The 21,294-nt window shown below is 35.1% G+C and overlaps 1 protein-coding gene across 2 annotated transcripts; it reads right to left on the reverse strand.

Annotated features, from left to right (window-relative positions):
• Positions 1-1,989: 1,989 nt before the first annotated feature.
• On the reverse strand, positions 1,990-19,721 carry LOC118751947 (mitochondrial basic amino acids transporter-like). Of its 2 annotated transcripts, XM_036486772.1 has the most exons (4): positions 19,110-19,721; positions 7,291-7,381; positions 2,944-3,405; positions 1,991-2,878 (listed from the first exon to the last, which is right to left on the reverse strand). In XM_036486772.1, the coding sequence occupies exons 2-4, from the start codon at positions 7,322-7,324 to the stop codon at positions 2,247-2,249; spliced, it is 1,128 nt and encodes a 375-aa protein (XP_036342665.1). In that variant the 5' UTR covers positions 7,325-7,381; positions 19,110-19,721; the 3' UTR covers positions 1,991-2,246. The 2 variants fall into 2 exon arrangements, with proteins under 2 accessions (XP_036342666.1, XP_036342665.1); XM_036486773.1 differs by lacking the exon at positions 7,291-7,381 and having other exon boundaries at positions 1,990-2,878.
• Positions 19,722-21,294: the final 1,573 nt, after the last annotated feature.

Raw genomic sequence — 21,294 nt, forward strand, 5'->3', positions numbered from 1 at the left:
CGACGTCTCAAAAATTCTCTCTGATGGGCGCAATCTTGTATTCTATCATTTTTGTTTTTTATTGTAAAAACAATACACAGTGTGCTTTTCTGGTAGATACGAGAGCTCCGCTAATAAGAACGCATCGGAATTAAATCACGATTGAGAGAATACAAAGGTTGCGCCGATCTCGGACCGCTATTCCTCTCTTAACGAGTTTGACAGAATCGTTGTTTGCATGACGTCACACTTGTGCAACTTGTTTACGTTTTCCTCGCAACATTTTTTTCTTCTTCTTCCATTCTTGCTCACGTTTTGGCATTTCTCGCTCGGAATTGCACCAGTGTGACGTCACACAAAAGTTATTCTCAAAAATCCTCTCTGATCGGCGCAATCAATACATTTATATTTTCGATAGAAAAAAAAGCAGCACAGGACCTAAAAAAGGAGTACAATTATTTTTTTTTTTATTTTTTTATGCAATTTATTGTTACAAATTACCATTAATTAGGTACAAATAAACAAAGATTTTTTAAAAATCTTTTTCAAAGCAACAATAAATGTTAAAAATAAATAACTAAATGAGCTGGCTTTCCAATAAGGGCGGTCGTTAAAGAGATGGTGATCAAAGGGGGAGTGGACGTGGCACCCAATTGTGATATTTGGCGATTTTTCTAAGGCATCCCTAGGGACCCATAGGGGGCCTATGTGGTCGGGGGTGCCACGCCCACTCCCCCTTCGCTCACCGCCTCTTCCATGACCGCCCTTATAGGAAATTTTCCCCAACTAAATTCTACAAAAGAATTCCAAACTCTTTCTGAATATATGGCCAGTTTTTTAATTTAAGCCTTATAATTAATTTAATATTTTTCTGAATTTCATACCCGAGCGCTCTGCACCTACTTTGCTACGTCCATGCTTACACCTTTTCACTATCACACTTAACTTTGCTTACTAAGTAGTGTTTGCCACAATATGAATGGCAAAGTACAGGGCGTAAGATAATAACTGTCGCACAGATTTTTTGAAAAATAAAAGGGTCCTTTATAGATGTTGCGAAAAAGAGTATTTTTTTGTTAACTTTGTAAATACTTTACATTAATTTTATTAATTAGTTTTAAAATTTTAATCCTTATTTGCATTTGCCAGCTTTGGGAGATAAGTTCATGCGGCACTCACGTCTTTTATAGGTGTACTTTTTCTTAGACTTTGTATAAAAGAAAAGAGAAAAAAAGGGTTGATCGTATGAATGCCCTCCTAGTCACCGGTTCGGAGTCTTTTCGTTTGCTGAGTATGAGGCCTTATGTTGGACAAAAGTCGGAGTATAAAGGACCCCAATGGGGGAAATCAGCCTATATTTACAGAAGATATGTAAAAAAGTATTTGACGAACCAATCCAAAAGTGCAAAAACGGTTCGAACCGCTGAACCGAACCGACCAAATTTTTCATCCGGTTCACGTCCCTGGCATAAACTTCAAACTGTAATTTCCTATGTACTTTGTATGTATTCCATTAGCCAGAAATTAGCAGAACTTTTAAAAACTTAGCGATCTTGTGAGTTTACATTTCGCTTCACATTTTCTTAAGTTACATTTTTATTGCACTGATACAATTAGCTGTGCGAAGTTATGCGAAATATGCATAATTAGACCTTTACTTTTCCAACGTATATTGGAAATACATCCGAGATGGCTTGGAAAAAAAGAGAGAACATGAAATCCAGTTCATCCTCAAAGAGCATTATATGACCATCTCTCTCATTAAAATTTTAATTCGATAATGGGCTGGATTTCGAATTCACAACGAAGGGAAAATGCATTGGATACCGAAGGTTCAGTTTTGCTGGAGAATGGCCTAGCCCAGTTCTCGAATCGAATACTATCCATTTTCCCATTCGTTATCGAGGAAGACTCGAAAAAAAAAAATTTGTTTTACAATTATTTTCGAAATGAAAGTTTAAGTTATTAAGGTATTGATTTGGAGTTTAAAATAATTTATTTTATTTTATTTATTTCCCCTTTTTTCACTAAAATCTTCCAAAGTATATACATAAATGCCTTCTTTTATAAAAACTTAAAATATTATTTTAAAACAAATTTATTAATTTACATAGTTCCTACCTACAGACGACGATTTTATGCTTTAGCACTAAGTATTTGTATATGCACAGTTATGTATGTCCAAGTGTGTTCTTTAAACATACATCCATACATATCACTCGTACATACATACATTTAGTCAGCTAAGTATTACGAACCATATAACATTAATCCTTATCATCAAAATGTTCTTTCACTGTCAAACGTTCATCCTCGAACACATAATATTTAAAATCATTATCATTTTCGGGATAGAATTCGGATGCCAGCTCTTCAATATCAGATTGACAAACAGCTTCATTGAATGCACCCAATGTCTGCAATATTCTCACCATAGTCGAACGTTTCTCGCGTACTTCCTGCCGCTCTCTTTCGTACTTATGCAGATAGGAGAGTGGCATATCCACAGCTATATGCACACTTGCGATGGCCAATGGATCTGCTGTTTGTAATTCCACATTCAAGCTGGTATGCTTTGCCAAACCCAAAATCCACGCAACCACATAGAAGCAGGCTGCGTTCGCTGGGAATGCTCTTATTATGGTCGATGTGAATCCGCGGAAAAAGAAGCGTAAACCATCCTTTTGATAATTCTTTACCGCGCAGTTCCAGGCCCCCTTATACACTGGCGCTGAATGCATTCCGTCTGCCTGCAATAAAGTTTTGATCACATCTATGGGGTAGCACACGAGCCAGGAGGCAATTCCGGCCAAGCCGCCGGCAATAAGAGCATGCGCCACGTTTGGCTTTTCTCTCAACGACATTAACCACTCATAGCTGACGAAGTATGCGGAGAAACCTGTGAAGAAATTGTGGTGAAAATGTATTTTTTTATATTTGTGAATAGAAAATTTATGTACATACCTGGTACATCCCTCAGCGCTGTCATACCCAATCCACGAAATGCTCCCTTAAACCCGTCTGTAGCTATTATATGCCTTATACATTTGAATGGACTTTGAAATTGAGGTGCTTTCGGATTCAGATGTTGAAGTTGCATACGCGTCTTAGCTAATTCCATTGGCGAACAGGCGATACTTTGTGCAAAGCCAGAGACCGCACCGGCTAGTAAATGTGAATGTAATGTATTATGCTCCGGCATTTGACGTTGTACATTGCCATAAACACCGAAGACAATGGCATTTACAACACTAATGCCCATCAGTGGGCTGGACATGCCTCGATATAAACTGCCCACACCATCGGTTCGAATTAAAGTTGATATGCAGTGGAATGTACCCCGGTATACCGGATTTTTAACATCTTGCATTTGTAAGTGAACCTTAACTGTGTCGAATGGATGACCGACTAAAACGCCTGCACATCCTAAAAAAGTTGAAAGAAGAATATTATTTATTAGAGCTTTATTGAAGATAAATAATCCGTTAATTATTAAGATACTGTCAGCTTCCCTAATAAATACGAAGAAGACCTGTGTAGATGATTGCCTAAACTTAAGAAATCAACCGTAGATGAAATGAAAGTTAAGTCATTAAGAATCGTCTAGTCCCTAGTGGAGTCCATAGCTCCAAAGTCTTTGGTTGGTCATGCCCAGGACCCAGTTATTGCTGAGAGCATCGTTTCCTTACTTTCCTCTAGCTTGCCGCTACGGCACCGGGGGTTGTACGGCCGCATGTTCGGCAATGGCCAATGCCCGTTATCAGTGTTGCCAGGTCTTCAGCATGAGAAAACGTCCCTCTTGGTCTAAAAAATCGTAATTTCCTACCCAAAAACGTCTTTTTCAAATGAATGTACAAAAAAGTGTTCTTATTTAAACTTTTATTGTGTTAATTCCTAGAGCATCTAGATACATTTCTGCATCAAAAAGAAAATTTTGAAAAAAAAAATGTCGCTTACGTTATTTTGGCGGTTAGGGCTCGATATGTACGTAAGGCATATTAAAATATCATTTCGACAGAGCACATTTAAAACTCATTGTAAACTGGTTTGAGATCGTTAATATAAAAATCATTTTATACATACACTTGTGATCAGCTGATTAAGTCATCAACATTTTGATCGATTTTGGCTGTTTCTCTTTCGTTTATTTAATGTTTATTATTTTTCCATAAAAGCCAAGGTAATTAACAAACAAAATATAAATCCGCAAAAATTGTGCAAAAATTATAAACAATCTGCAAATTTTCAGCTAGATTTTTAACTTTCTATTCGGGTTTTTTAGCCCATTAAATTTCAGGGCAACAATGTGTAAGTTTAAAGGGGCTAAATAATCGCGTTGTTTTTTACTATTTTTTTTTTCTTGTAGAAATTTGGGTAGGGGATCGGTTGTCGAAAATGCTAAATTACATTCTGCTAAGAAGGAGCATAGCAATAGGTCCATTCAATATCAAAAAATTCTTACGAATTGTTACTAGTACTTGCAAGTTTTTACTGAAAATGCATTCAATTACCCAAACTATTTGCAAGAGGGAGCGAATTCGAGAGCGTAACAACCCGAGAGAGCTGCAAATTCTTGCAAGTAAAAATTTTACTAGCAGGAATTTGCAGAAGTCCAAAAGTAAGGTTACGTTTCAAACTCAAATGTAAACAAACTGTTTAAGAGGATGATTTGATGAAACATAATTAGTGAAATGAAAATATGGATAAAAAATTTAAAACTATTGTATATATTTTTACTTTTATGACTTATGAACTATTCCCAATTAAAAAGAAAATTGCGCGCCAAAACTTAACCGTCAGAAAGTGTCAAAATGGCTTAAGTTGCAAGTTTTTACTAGTTTTGCGTTCAATAACTTTTTCTGAAAATTTTCTCTTGCTCTCAATTTTACTGTCTATTTTTCTTTTACGTTCTCGCTGCATGTACTTACTGGAAAAGTTATTGAATGGACCTAATATTTCAGTCTTTTTTGCGTTCAGTACATTTTCAATAAAGTCTTAAAAAAGTCGCCTACTTTTTTCTGACGTTTTATGCTGCACAGCTTTTTGATGCTTTTGTGAGCGTGCCTGCTGCAATGGATCGGCTCTACCTGATTTGGCTTTTATGGTGCAATTCCATCATTACAGCAAGCCTCGTAACCTCAAGTGTTTACACAACCAGCATTTAAACAAAGGATCCTTAGTCCTCGGATCCAAAAAAAAACCTTTGGAGGAAGCAGCTGCAGCAAAACACAAAGATTGTAAAGATTTATTAAGAAAATAATTCAAAATCAGTTCTACTTAAAAGATTTAGTAACAAAGAAAAATTACTGAGAGGTTAAAAAACGTAATTTTTTACATAAAAAACATCCAAACGTCAACAGGGTACAAAAAACGTCCAAATGACGTTAAAAACGTCAACCTGGCAACGCTGCCCGTTATCGTGGCTGTTGTTAACCTAACAATATCTTTCCTCGTTATTATTTCTTGTCATAATGCGGCCAAATATCCGCGTTGATCCAACGCGTATCAGTCAACGTAAAAATTGCAAGTGCAGTTGCCTTTTGATTAGTTCGACTGGGCAGTTTTTTGTTTCTGCTTCATCAAGAGGTGCACCGGCCTTAACCAATTCGTCAGTTCACTCATTTCCGTATATGTTCCTACGGCCTGGAATCCAGATACAGAAAGATACAGCTCTTGACTCCACCGTCCAGCTTAATGTGCATTTGTGATCTCTGACTATTTTGAACATTGATACCGGTGAGTATAGATTTCAGTGGAATTCTCCTCGATTATCCTGCCTTTACTCCAATCACGTCTAGAAATAAACTTTAGCAGAAAGTTTTTCCTGAAATCCATCTAGGTAGTATAGACATAGTCTGATTGACATTGTATTGTTTTTCTAGTGCTGGTCAACTTCCTAACGCTCCGAACAGTGGGGCAAAAAAGATTGCTGTAGACAAATGAATTTTGAGAGCACAAATATGAACCAATTTCATGTAACTTTTTTTTTTAAATAAGCGATAATTAAATTTATCGTCGATTTATCCGTGGCGATTTTTTTTTAAAAGCTCTAGTTTTTTATTTATTTATGTTGAAAAATGAAAGAAACAAAATTTTTACGTTTGAATGCTTCCACTTTTTTGGAAAATATTTGAAATTACTTTAAAAAAAATATTCATAAATATTTTCCTATAGGATACATTTAATTACAAAATGTATTACTTTTCAAAGCCGTTTCTTTGGTTTTTTTCTGTTCGTAAATCTCGAGATCAGCTGTACCGATATCTTTGAAATTTTGGACATTGACTCCGGACTGTCCAAGGATGATAATAGATGAAAAGCAATTTCGATATATCAAGGGGGCGTGGCACCTCCCATACAAACTGAAGTTGTCACACAACATATCTCTTGAAGTATTCATCGTAGAGTGCTGCAACTTAGTACAGAGATATATAATATCAACGCCAAACTCATGGGAAAAAATTGGAGTTATTGAAAAAGGGGACGTGGCTCCTCCCGTACAAACTGAATTTCTCGCATGACATACACATTCCAATGTGAGAATTTTTTTTAAATAATTGCAGGCATTTGAAATTAATTTCAAGTATTTTCCAAAAAAGTGGAAGCATTCAAACGTAAAAATTTTGTTTCTTTCATTTTTCAACATAAATAAATAAAAAACTAGAGCTTTTCTAAAAAAAGCGGCACGGATAGATTGACGCGAAATTTAATTATCTCTTATTAAAAAAAAAAAAAAAGAAATTTGAACTCGGTTCATATTTGAGCTCTCGAAATCCATTTGTTCACAGCAACATTTTTTGCCCCACTGTGCACCGTAGGAATATCTTTTTGCATGTGTAATAAGCTGTGTAGTCTATCTCGATGCTTGCCTTCCAGCTCAGTTTGGTATATAAAACGACATCTAAGTATTTCTACTCGGAGGACAATGTTAAAGTCGTTAAAGGAAGAGAAGGAAGCTTGCCGCTACATATGAGTACGCGGGCAAATAATACCGATTAGATAACCATTGAGTAACCTAACGAATAAATAATAAAAGAGCCCTGGTAATTTAAGGTCCCCAATCAACCAGTTCGGAGTTTTCGACATCTTTTTCTAATCATAAAAGCTGAAATAGCGGCAAGCCCCACTGAAAGAAATTATGTATACTCCGCTCGCTTGGTTTCTTCTCGTTCACGGGCTCTGCTGTTGGAACGTTCTAAATACTTCTCTAGCTACAACTCAGGGGTCAATCAGAGCGTAGTGAGCCTTGCATTATGGGTCTATCGTAGTCTCGTTGTGAAGTCTATCTTTTTATTTGCTTTTTCAACTCACCACCAAGACAACCCGCAACAAAATCAAAAGCCATTCTCGCTATCTGTGTTCGGTTTACAGGAACTATATGTTGTACACCCTCGGAACGAGCCTGAAAAGAAGTAAATGTTGTATAAAGGATATTTTTTTAATACTATCGGAACAAATATGTATGAATATTATGGATGAACATCAGGGCGGGTCACTTCTACCAGAAACCATTTTAAATCTTGCGGCCTCTGGTGGAAGTTTTAAGAAAAATATAAGTGCAGAAATGGACTCCCCATACTACAAAATCGAAAAAGTCACCCAAACAAACTGACTGTGTATAATACTTTACTTTTAAAATCTGCACTAGACAAACAAAGTTTTCATTGCTTTAAGCAAGTCTCATTAGAAGAGAGGATAATACCAGTATATGAACAAATACAGGTGAAGGAAGTCTATTAAGAAAACGTGATCAGTATTAACTTCCCTCACGGCGATCAGAGGACAACGATATGAACCAAAATGGGCACTCATAGGAGTTGCTGGACTCCATGGTAGATAAAAAAATAAAATTATAAATAATAAATAAATAATTTTTCACCCTATAAATCACTTGGCCCTATAATAAATGTAAAAGGATATTCAGTAGAAATTCGAGACTTAAGTCAAAAGTGGGCATTTGAATTTATACAGCCATTATGAGACCAGCGCTGGACAAGAAATACTACACCAAAAAACTAAACAGCGTTCAGCGAGCAGCTTATACAGGTGCTAAAGGAGCAATTAAGTCACGTCCTACCGATGCGCTTAATGTGAATCTGCATCAACTGCCCTTAGAATTCTGTTGGAGGTCGAGGCAGTATAGGCATAATTATATTCTTGACAATGTCTCTAAATCTTATTGAAATGCTTCATTATTAACATAAGTAGATTGGTCAACAAGTCCAAGTGAATTTAAGAGACCGACGAACCTTGACAGCAGTTAATACATATCTGAAGTAGTAGACATATCGTATCAAGATGGCATAAATTGGCTTCGGGATCATTGCCAAGTATGAGTGAGTTCTTGTACACTAATAGAGAATCGTTGGAAATTGAGGAATTAGACAATCAACAAGCCAGTAGATATGTCTTCGTATTATATTATTGCATTGACCCCTCGGAAACAAAAGTTCAACTGAAACGGATGCAGTATAAGAAGACATTTGGCCAACTTGTTACGTATTTAAAACATACGTACATACATATCGCCGTTTAAAGTACAAAACCGCGTATAAACAAAATGCAAAACCGCGTATCTGAAGTTGCATAGGGGGTTTCTTTTTTATAAAGCAATCGCATTTCTGGCTAGTATACTTCAAGACGATTGGATAAGGGTTGAGCCAGGAGCTTGTGTGAGTTTTGTACTTTAAACGACGATATACATACATATATCTACGTCGCACTATGGGACTACAGCGGCCAAAAGTAGTTAAAACGGATTAGCGAATTCTGAATAAGTAATTACGCAGATGCATAGCAAAATATCCAGCTAACTCAAACCAAAAATAATTTTTGATAAAAATTTGCAATCATGACACGAGCTTAAAGTAGTAGCAATGCGAAAAAATAAATTTGTAAGAAACAATTTTGATTTTGTCGCAAGTAATTTGAATTACTTTTTTCTACTTGTACAGATATATAAAAAAAAACCAATCTGATTAATGAGCAGTTTTTGAATATATCTGGGGTCAAACATTGCTTAACATTTTTATAAATCTTTTGAAATGTATAAAACAGTTTACCTTGAAATTCTACATAATTTTGTGAGTGTAAAATTTTTTGAGTGCTTACTTTAAAAAGGGATATTTAAAAAGGACCTAGGAAGCGAGGTAAATTATGCTTTGGATAAGTAAACATTAAATATGCGTGTCATATCTCAAATAGTTCCTTTTATAGACCCACCTCCTGTAAAATTTATTGAATTTGTATTGTAGAGCTGAAAGGAAAGACTCTGATATGTACATAAAATGAATAATATGCGATATAAAGTGGAAATGAAAGAATGACTCGCCAATCTATTAATCACAAACAACATTCAGCCCCTCTGGACGAGATCCGTTTTCGATGGCAAGAGTCCTGCTTGCCTCAGCTCAGCTTTTTTTGTATAAAATGTAGTTAAAATTGAAAGTTTCAGTGTAAATACATATCGTGCACATAATTTAGTATGCAGGTATTGTAAATGTTTTCGTTTTGTCATTTTTAAAATGAAGAAATAGGAACTCCTTTAGAAATAAAATAAATGTGCCTGTTCATTTTCTCCAAAATTCATAAAATTTAATAATTGGAGGCAAAAAGGTTGTGTAGGAGGTGGGCACCGTAATAAAAAATTCTTTATTATCTGCCAAGTTGGAAAATTTTGGCTTAGACGACCAGGGCAAACCGCATTTCATCAGAAAGATTTTTTTTTTTAATTTGCGCCTGTTTTTCTAGAATTACTGGACGATAATGTAAACCGATTTTGACGATCTTTGAGATTCAAGCTTTTCTCGTTAAAACCAGCATATGCCCTGAATTTTATCAAAATCGGATAACATTTACTATTTCCGCCCACAAGAGCTGTGGGCGTGGTAGTGCGTTGAATTTTATTATTTTCCACATTTCTTCATTCCTAAGTGCCGAACAACGCATATACGAAATTTCAGCGAATTTCTAGTACGGTTTCTACTTTCGGCGGCAGCTTATATGGGGACGTCCCACTGTGCGTCGCGGCGTACAACGGAACATGAGCGAAAAAAATTATATTTGTGATGGTTTTACAAGATTTGCAAAACATTCGTATCATTTGATGCGAATGCGAATGTGTAAAATGATGCTAATCATTCCCATAACGAATGCGAAGGTAAATATTCGCAACATCCCTGGTATGTACATATATACGTATATATAAAAAAATTAAAACAAATATGTCTGTATGCATATGTCTGTTTTTTTTTTAATATATACGGGCTATGTAAGTAGACAAATTTTTGCGTAAAATGGTCTTGCTAGGTGGCGCCAAGGTCGAGATATTTTGAAAACCCGTATTTATGGTCCGATTTTTTTCGAATTTGGCGTATGCAGTTGAAACATAATAAATCGTAAATTTCCTAAAAATTTACTCTGAATTGGCGCTGAAGTTATTCGCCCTAAAATGCATGTTTTATTTGCGTTAAAAATTCATTTAAAAGAAATATTAACAAAAATATAACGATGGAAATTTATGTCATGTGACGCCACGTCACGTAACGTTTCACACTTGGGGTTGTAAAAGCAACATGTAAACCAGTTGCATTAATTCAAAAAAAACTCTAAAAAAAACTAGAATTACTCCAAACCAGAGATAGGCACGGGCCGAATCAATATTTTACATCAAATTTTATTATTATTATTATATTTTTATAATATATTTTCTGGGAAGTAGAAAAAGTGGAAGGTATTTTATGTACAGATATGTATGTAAACAAAACTACTAAGTATCATATATTTTCTATCGGTTTCCATATATTTCTTTTTTTGCTTTTCTCTTATCAAAAGATTTTTAAATATGTACTATTTTGCTTTGCATAAAAACAAAAGCTCATCTAAATTTTTAGTAATAGTAACGGGCCTTTTCGTGCCTTTTCGTGCTTTTATGAAATTTTACTGAAAGCCCAGGACCGCACGAGTTCGTGCTGAGAGCAAATATTCCGGCCCGTGCCCATCTCTACTCCAAACCATATTAAAACAAGTTTTATGGAAAGCCCACAATTCACAGAGTTTTGCGATTTTGTAAGAAAAGCAAAAATCAGCTTTTTTGTCTTGTAACGACACTCTCTTTAATTGTTTATATTTAAGGACCATGCGGTTCGATTGTTTACGTTTTTCAGCTAAATATAGAGCTAATTATGCGCTATAAAAGGGTACGTAAAACGTAAAAGAAAACAAATGTGTTTCATTGTTTGTATCTCATTGAAGCGTACGACTGGCAAGTATGAGACGTATGGAAATACCCATATGTCATGTTATTTAATATGCCACTATATTAAACTCAAAAAAAGGTGTCGTCAGGGCGGGCTCCGTGAATTATGGGCGCGGGTATTAAGACCACGATCCAAAAATGAAATTGGGCCGAACGGGCATAATTCATTTTGATTAGGGAAATTACGCCGCGATGAAAAAATGAAACTAGGCCACGGGGGCATAAGCAAAAAAACCCAAAAAAAAAATTTTATAAATAAACTTTTCCAAAAGAAATGCACAATTAATGCTAATGAAATTTATATTATTTAGAAAGTACAAGTTATTACCTTTAATTTGATATACATATAGAGAACACCTTTCTGCGTAGGCGGCCATCGGCCGCGCTCAGTGATTATAACCCTCACTAAGTAGAATTCTCCTTTCTGTGTTGCCGAAGAATAACACCTTTCTTTATTTTGTGGTTTGATTTGTCGACCAAATGGAAAATAAAATTTATTTGTGATTTTATGCGGATAATTCAATTGTGCCAATCAAAAACGATCAAAAAATAAAATTAGGCCGCGCGGGCATAATTCATTTGGCAGGTGACATTAGGCCGCGATGAAAAAAAGAAATTAGGCCGCGCGGAAATAATTCATTTTGGCAAGTGAAGTTAGGCCGCAATCAAAAAATGAAAATAGGCAGCCAAACAAATAAGAAGGCGGCCTTAATTCCCGCGGTCAAAATTCCATCCCCCTTCAGGATGGTGCTATTAAGCCATTAACATGAAACTCTCGAGTATATATTTTTCCTCATTAATCATCTAATCTAAATGATAGATTTCGTTGTTACTTTGAAATATTTTTCGTTGTTGCATTGAAACCAAAAAGAACCAAAAATACTATACAGGTCTCAATTTGATATTATTGAGGGTTAAGGGGTTTTTCAATATACTTTTTTTACTATTTATAATTACATATCGAGGGCTTATATTCAATTATACCCTCTAACTGCACTTTTCACAAAAATGAGATTCTGATATAAAAATCCACCTAAGATTTAAATGTCATCGGTGATATTAATGCTAACCTTGTATAACGCTTGACATATAAATAATTGGTGCTATATCACGACACCAAGATCGTTGACGAAAAAAAAGCCGCAGTCGAATGAATTAAATATTAAACGGTCAAAAATGTCAGTTTCTTTAAATTAAATAATTACATATGTGACCTGGTCTACGGAAAGGGAGCTTAGGTGTCAAAAAATCAATTTTCACTTTTTGGTTGATTCGGATGGAAGATGAGATGATTTTCACTTTTAACAGCTTTTTCACAGACAACTTTTTTCGCACGTAAGCTCCCTTTTCGTAGACCAGGTCACATATGTAATTATTTAATTTAAAGAAACTGACATTTTTGACCGTTTAATATTTAATTCATTCGACTGCGGCTTTTTTTTCGTCAACGATCTTGGTGTCGTGATATAGCACCAATTATTTATATGCCCAGGATCTAATCCATTTGAGCTGCAATTACCTGAAAACTTCTTCTATATACTAATAAATATAAATACTAGCGTTTTTAAGGCTTTTTCGAGGTTAGGTTTGCATGGGAGCTATGCGTTAAAATCAACCGATTACGCAAATTTTTCGTATTTTTCTTGATTTATATCTAGAAAGGCTATATATGAACAACTGAAGCCGTATGCCAATTGTGCAATACCATAAACATGCGACTGCATCGTGACTGGCATTGTAAAATGTCTAGTTCACTCACACGTGTCTCTCTGCATATGTAAGCCTATAACTGTAAATAACTTAGTGCTTGATTGACATATGCAGATAATAACGATCTTTGCCCAAAGCAACCTCTGCTAGTACTATTCGGCAGACTAATTTTCTAAAATCTTGTATGTGTAGAGCTTATAGCCATTTTTATGAAAATTTCTTTTGGTAAAACAACAACAATTCATAAAGGTAGAAGTAATTTTTTGTTTGTCATCAGACTTCCTTTGGATGGGCCGCAGTAGACAATTGAAATAAGGCCCGATTAGTGGTAACATACCATAACCATAACCGTATATACATATACGTAACGTAACGTTTTACGTTTGCAAGTTTGCGACCCTCCCAATCCCTTGCCTCACGATCAAATCGTCAGATTATTGAAATCGACACTTCAGCATTTATTTAATTAACCCACCATTCCTTAGGCCCAAGTAGAGATAATTGATTAACTTCTACTATTCATTTTCAGATCATACATTTAATCTGCACTTAAATGGCCAATATTGGCAATTTAAATATGAGATATGCAACCCTGTGTTTGTACCAAACAACCAAGATTGATTGGTAGGTTGTTTAATCAATCCCACCAAAAAACAATCAGCTGTTCAGCACAAAATGTAAACAAACAAGCAAATGCAACAGCAATTTCAAGGAACATGCAGTAGTGCTGCCAATTGTTGGGCATATTTAAACAAAGTTGATCCGAAACCCAACGAAAGTAAAATGGCATTTAAACAACAATCCACAATTAAACTTAAGTGCCATTTAAATATTCATTTGAAATTGGCCCTTAATCTGACGCGCTCTAGTAAATCCGACTAAAATTTTTTTTTTGCTATTCAGAGCAGCTTTCCTATGCGCTCTACACAGATGGGCGTTTTCGAACTGGCTGCCGAGATAGGTCGATCTTCTACTCAGCCATCGATATGTAAAGTGGCGGCTGCTGTGGAGCATTTTTTCTAATAGCGGTTGCCCCTCTGTTGGTAATAGTAAACCTCCGAGTGTATTCTCTGATGGAAACAGCTTCTCATAAAAATACAATTGCCGCTCGGAGTCGGCGTAAAACTGTCCTTTGTCGTGGTTCTGCAAAACCTCGAAACTGAAATTTGTGCCAAAAAAGATATTTTGTCACCGGAAGGAAGCTTCGGGCATCAAGCCCTCAGGCAATTAAGTTTAAGAGAGAGAACCCTTTTTAATTAGGAAAAGTTTTACACTCTCCTATAAAATTTAGGCAAGCTCACTTACGAGGTTTTGCATTTTCTTGATGCGCGGTTTTGTACTTTAAACGACGATTTGTAGAAGTATTGCTTACATATTTTGGTGCCTTTTCAAGTAAAAAAAATCCATTGAGAAACGGAAGAAAAGGGCATCGCTATGATTTAAACTTATGCCAAACGTTTCGTAAACAAGCAATTCTGAACAAAAAACTGTTTTTCCAGAAAGATGTTTAAATGGAAGCATTACAAATATGGAAAAATAGCAATCCACAAGGCTTTATTGAAGTAGGTCCCTTTTAAAGCACATTTAACAAAAAAAAAAAGCTTTTAGTTTCGAAGCAAGCAAAAAATAATTCTATTTTATTTGTTTACATTCAACAAATTTTATTGAGCTTGAGACCGTTTTTTGATGAAAATTATTGTGGAAAAGCAACAATAAATTGAAAAAATGGTAGAAGTGATAGCTATTTCGGAAATCACCACATTTCCTCATCAGACTTCTTTCAGTAGGATTCGAACCGACGATCCCACTGGCTCAGCCAGTTGCCTACGCACTATGCTAAGTTCGCCTTGTTAATTCTTGTTGCTTATTTCCACTATTTCACTTGTTAAGCCAACTAAAATCAAGCGCAGCTCTTCCGCTGCAATTCACTAGATCATGTGGTTGTTGGTTTTGTTGGTTTTTGTTAATATTTCTGTTAAAATTTTCCATAAGGCCTTAAAATAACAAAAAAATTGTGGTTTACAAAAAAATACTTGCCAAATATATAAGTCAAAATTGTTAAACATATATCGCTTTCATTCATTTCTTCATAGAGTTGGTGCTTCTTTTATAGGATAATTCATACGGCTTATGAACAGATTAATACCATGTAAATGCACCATTACAATAACTTTTAAGCGAAAAATGAGAATATTATAAATTTTTTGGAAAAAGGGCGTAGCCAAGCCCACTTACATGTGTATATCTTGAGAACCGCTCCACCAATTTATATCAAACTTGGCACAGTTGGTCCTGACAAAGTATACCAAACGGCTGGAAATTTTATAAATCGGACACTAACCAAACCCACATCCCATATAACGGTAATTTATAGAAATTCGAAAGCTTCGATAAATCAGTAAATACTGAAGCTAATGTATTCAAAGTTGATGTTTGCAATAATTCTTTAGCAAAAATACGCTTATAATAAAATTTTGGAAAATGGGCGGGACCCAGCCCACTTATGACCATATATGAGTATCCGTTCGATCAATTTGTACCAAACTCGGTATGATTATTGTGCTTGCCACATAAAAGCAAAACGTTGAAAATGATTGAAATCTGAAAAAAATTAGCCCACTTTTCTATAACGGTAAATTTCAGAAATGCTTGAAACTTCGATATTTCGAAATTTAAGAACGCTAATTTTACTCAAAATTTATACTAACAACAATCCCTTGAAAAGATATATGTAGATTAAAAAGTTTAAATTTTTGGAGAAAAATGTTTGATTTTTTTAAATTTCATTTAAAGAGTTCTTTTTATAAAATAATAATAATAGATTGGCGCTTACACATTAGTGTGTGGCCGAGCTTCTCCTCCGACTTGTGGCGTGCGTCTTAATGTTGTCACACAAAGCGGAGGGATCTACAATTTTACGCCGACTCCGAACGGCCATTGTATTTTTATGAGAAGCTGTTGTTCATGGCAGAAATGCACTCGGAGGTTTGCTATTGCCTGCCGTGGGACGACCGCTGTTAAGAAAAAAACCTTTTTTCTATATTTTTTTGCGATGTTGCTTTGACCAGGACTTGGACCCAGGCGTTGCGGAGTGGAAGCGCGCACTGCTTACTACTACACCACAGCGGCCAATTTTACATACATATGACAGGCCTTGCGGCGGCGGTGTGGTCAACTTCAAAAAGAAACGCCGGCGCTACTGCCCATGAGGTAGATTCCAAAGAGCCATTAGGCTACTAATCTTATCATGTCATCTCGTCAGCGTTAGGCATTCACCATGCCAATTCAGATTATAATTCTATTTAATTTATTCATTGAACTAGTTTTAAGTTTAAATTACGATGGACGAACAGAAGAAGGTCTGAGGTATATATATACATATACACCCTGCAGGAAATGTATCTAACTATAAGCTAACTTTAAGTTGATTAGGAAGGAGCTAAAATTCACTTATTATCTGTATATTTTCTTTGACGAAAGCTAACTATATTTCCATGGCGATGGCCGCGAAATAGTCAAGGGTAGTTTACATCTGCATTAGATGTAACTAACTTGTAACTAACTACTTTTGGACATAAAATATCAATAGGAAAAACAAAAAATTTTTTTTTTATTTTTTATTTTTATTTACTTTATTAAATTTCATATTTGTTTTCATATTCTGCTGTAGGTGGTCCCAAATGAAAATAATAAATTTCGATCTTCCTTTTACTTGTCCTCAACGCGTTTGTCAAAACGCGTTTAAAGAAAACAATATCCTTCATTACTCATGCATTACTTGTCAACTAGTTTCAAGCTAGCTTTTTGTAGTTAACTACAAGTTATATATTTTTATAGAAATCCCGCAAAAAAGCTAACTACAACTGGGTTATTTTTTATTAATTGATAATTTTTTTCTGCAGGACATATCCGTATGTACTATTTAAATTTAAAGAAATAAAAAATTTTAAAAGTTAAGTTATTGGCATAATTTATGTCGCTATCAATAAATTTTTGCAATATTCTTATAAACCGTTATGTTAAATTACGGAGTTCTTACGATTTTATGCGGATTACATATTGAAAAAAAGGTTGGTCTACTTTTTTCCAAAAGTTTAACCCATAAACTCGAACCAGAACGGGTCTTTTTGACCCACTGTTTAAAAAAATGGCTTATAGATGGTTAGGGTTGCCAGACGTACTGCTTTTAGGAGTAAACGTACTCCTTTTTATTGCAATGTACTCCCTTATACTCCCAAAAAAAATATCTGGAAATGTGCTCCTTTATTAGCTTTGTACTTCTTTTGTACTCCTTTTTCCAGCTATTAATATTTTATCATATACAGGGTGTAAAATAATATCTGTTGCACAGTTTTTTTTTGCGAAAAAGTAGTTTATTGTTAATGTTCCACAGATTTTACTTCAATTTTATTAATTTGTTTTTAAATTTTACCCCCCATTTGGGTTTACCGGCGGTAAACACTTTGGGAGAAAAGCGCAAGTCTTCGTCGGTTACTTTATTACATATCTTCTGTAACCATAGGCTAATTTCCCCCATTTGGGTCCTTTATACCCCGTCTTTTGTCCAACATAAGGCCTCATACTCAGCAATCGAAAAGGCTAGAAACTGGTGACTAGGAGGGCATTCATTCGACCAACCCTATACAGGTTTTTTTTTCTTTTTTTTATACAAAATCTAAGAAAAAATACACCTGAAAAAGAGGTTCGTGCCGCATGTATATGCTGGCAAATACAAATCAGGATTAAAATTTTAAAACCAATTAAAAAAATCTATAAAGAACTGTACTTTGCCATTCATATTGTGGCAAACACTACTTAGTAAGCAAAGTTAAGTGTGATAGTGAAAAGGTGTAAGCATAGCCTTAGGGGCAGGACGCTCGGGTATAAAAATCAGAAAAATATTAAATTAATTATAAGGCTTAAATTAAAAAAAATGGTCATACATTCAGGAAGAGGGAATTCTTTTGTAGTTTTTAGTTTTTTAGTTGGGGAATCTTTCCTATAAGGGCGGTCATTGAGAACCGAATTCTACGCAAAAATACTGTGGTCGCAAGTGAAAATTGTGGCTTTTGGCAATTTTTCTAAGGGGTCCCGTAGGGGCCCTAGGTGGTCGGGAGTAACATTTTTGTCAATGGCGGTTCATGCCCTCTCCAAAAAGGTCGGAAAAGGTGCCACGTCCACTCTCCCTTCGATCACCATCTCATAAATGTACTCCTTTCTCCGTTTCAAAATCTGGCAACCCATAGATGGTTAAAATGTCCACCAAAATATTAAGCACCAAATTTTTCTAAGGAAACCCGAATGTAATGAAAAATAATACTAATTTTTACCAAAAAGGGGAACTTAAACCCTTTGTAGAAAACGTTGCGATGCGAGGGAGCAAAACCACCTTCCTGGGGTTTGACCAACATTAAGGAATGCTAACGTAATTTTCACACAGCCACCTACTACTTGTATACGTATGTGGGACCCCAGAATAAAATAACTTACGAATGTAAAAATGAGCAAAAAAAAGTGTTTGCTCTTTATTTAAAGTCTGTTTCAAATATACAAAAAAAAAAAAATACTCAGGAAAATCAACTTGTCTTTGTTTTATCTCTAATAATTGAGGAGTTGGATGGAATGAGCTAGATGAACCGAAGCTGCTTCGGTTAAAACGGCTTTATGAGATATTGGCGTTAAAGTTTTTGATGTGTTGTAACTTTATTGTTGTTGTAGTATTGGAAAGAGTTGTCTACTGCAGAAAAAATCGTTAGATTACCAGTATTCGACCCTAATTTAACTGCAATAAACGCTTTCGATCGAAAAATATGTTACTATGTTTTTTCTGAGTTACGCTCTTTGTGGCCCAAATTATGCAAAAAAAAACTCCTTTAAAAAGTAATTTTCATTTCGTAAAATTGTGTTTTTAAACGAGTAGTATTTAGTTCCTTCAAACGATGTATTTCAATGTCATCATGAAAATTTTGTACAAAATTGCTTAGGCGCCGAACGCCGCCGCCGCCGCGCCGATATTTTCGTAACTCGGCGGCGGCGCGTGAGGAATGACAAAAATCGGCGGCGGCGGCGGCGTGGCTCGGCGGCGTATACCTCTAATATATATGTATCTATATATAATTTTTTGGTAAAATTTCCTGAAGATAACTTAAAAATATTGTTTTACCTTTATATCTACACAACGATCTCAGTATTTAGTAAGCAGCTACAAGGATTTTTATTTTTGTTTGTTTTTGTTTTATTAATTTGCAAAAAGAAGTAATAGATTTTTTTTTTAGAAATTTAGAGCTTGTTATTATTTATTTATTTATTTATTAATATTTTTTATTTGCACAATTTCCACTTTATCACAGTAGAAGCAATCTTGACCGTTTCCATGTGCGCACAAACAATTAATTTCATAGTAGGTGAACAAAATTTAAACCTTTCTACGTAAAAGCCGGATTCTGAATAATGTTTACTGACTTTTGAAATCAATGCACAAACTACGCTGTCGAATTATCACTGGATTATATTCCGCATTAAACTGATAACACAAACTTTCTGAACGCTATTTGGTATGAAAATTGTTTTGGAGAAAACTAAGATTAGTTTAATTTTTCTTCAAGATCACAACAACAAAGAGTGAGAACGCTAAACTTTAAATGCGTTTTAAGGCTCCGAGCTCAAACAAAATATTTGCCATCTTACTATTGTGTTTTTAAACAATTGAGTAAGAAGTAAAAATCAAAAATGTATAAGCGCTTGTTAGCAATATTCCAACCCGACTTAAAGTCACTGGCTAATCGCTAGCTCTGCAGAACCACAGACCTAATTGAAGCTGCGCACCCAATTCAATTACATAGATTCAGAAAACTTACTCTCACTTTGACGCTTAACTGATAAGCAGTGAAGAGCACAAATACTCGTGTTGTAAGCAAAAATAAAAATGATAATTAGAAATCAGAAATCACAAGAAATAATCCGCGAAAAATAGAAATTAACGTACAGTTATGATACATATTATATTATAGCAACAATCATAATTTATTTACATGTTTGGTTCGAATTTTGAGGTTATCAGTGGGTAAGAGCATCTAATACATATGTACTCGTATAATACGCCTGCGTGCGTAATCAGAAATTTCTAAAAATGTCTATCAACAATTTGGAGTTATGTGTTTTTTTTTTACTTTCTGTGGTAAGGAATTGATAAGATATTATGTATGAAAAGCATACATCTGAAAGCTCTTTATTTTACACCTATTTCTTAGTACATATATCATAATTTGTATCTTTTCTTTCGCCTTTTCTTTTCTATGCATTTCATGAAGACCTCCGAAATGCTCCATAATTTTTTTACAGTGTATTTATTTCCTTATACATACGCACGACCTATGGATGCCATCTCAGCTGTCAGTTAGTATCTCATCGATCGTTGTTTTTCCAAAAACTGATAGTGGAAAATTACAACGCATGATTGTAGGTGTCAGTGTGAAAGTAAGTGTTTGCTGGTGCGCTTCACGCGCAATTGAAAGCCGTAATGATTTAAAAGCTGGAAGGAAAAACGGTTAACTCAAACTTGCTGCCACAACGTAATGGACCTTGAACGAAAAACTTTAGAAAAAAACTTCCTCGAGCATACACTGAGGGAAAAAAATATTAAAATCAAACAGAAACGTAATTGATCTTACTACAAACGTCAACGAAAGTACTGTAAATTGGTAAATATTCAATTCAATTACGCGAATATCAAAATGACCGCGTTCGTTCTGAAAAAGGCATCCGTGAAGTGAATAATCAAGACAAAAACTAAAGAAAAATATTTAATTTGCATGTTGCCTGCAGTGGAATTCGAACCCGATCGTCTCCGGACATCAACAACTTGTGGCAAGCATCTTTGCGCACTCAGCTACACCCAGGCATATAAATTTTCTTTTAAATGTTGAATATCCACCAACACCACTGCACGGCCCTGTAGGGAAACCCCGAACTGGTGAACCAAATTTGTTGTTCCGTACTAGATCTTTATCGACAAAAACGAACCAGTCCGATAATAACTAGATCGCCACCAGTTCAAAAGCAGTGATATGTGGTACTTTTAAAAAACAATTTTAGAAATCTATATCTAAAATGACGAATTTAGAACTGGTTCAAAACTATAGAAAAAGGGATGCAGAACGAACTAGATCTCATCTGGCGAATTTTGAACTACATAGTTCGAAACTACTGAAAAAGGTATGCAGCGGGGGGCTTGTTTACTTTAAATAGATTTTTGCTTGGCGGGTTTTTCGTTCAAATACGTTTTCAGTCTGCACGTCGCACATGCTTTTTCATAGTTTGGTAATACAAAACTAAAATTTGTGTTAACA

Source organism: Rhagoletis pomonella, unplaced genomic scaffold, assembly GCF_013731165.1.
Source record: "Rhagoletis pomonella isolate Grant_MI unplaced genomic scaffold, Rhpom_1.0 Rhpom_scaffold_01102, whole genome shotgun sequence".
Taxonomy (NCBI): domain Eukaryota; kingdom Metazoa; phylum Arthropoda; class Insecta; order Diptera; family Tephritidae; genus Rhagoletis; species Rhagoletis pomonella.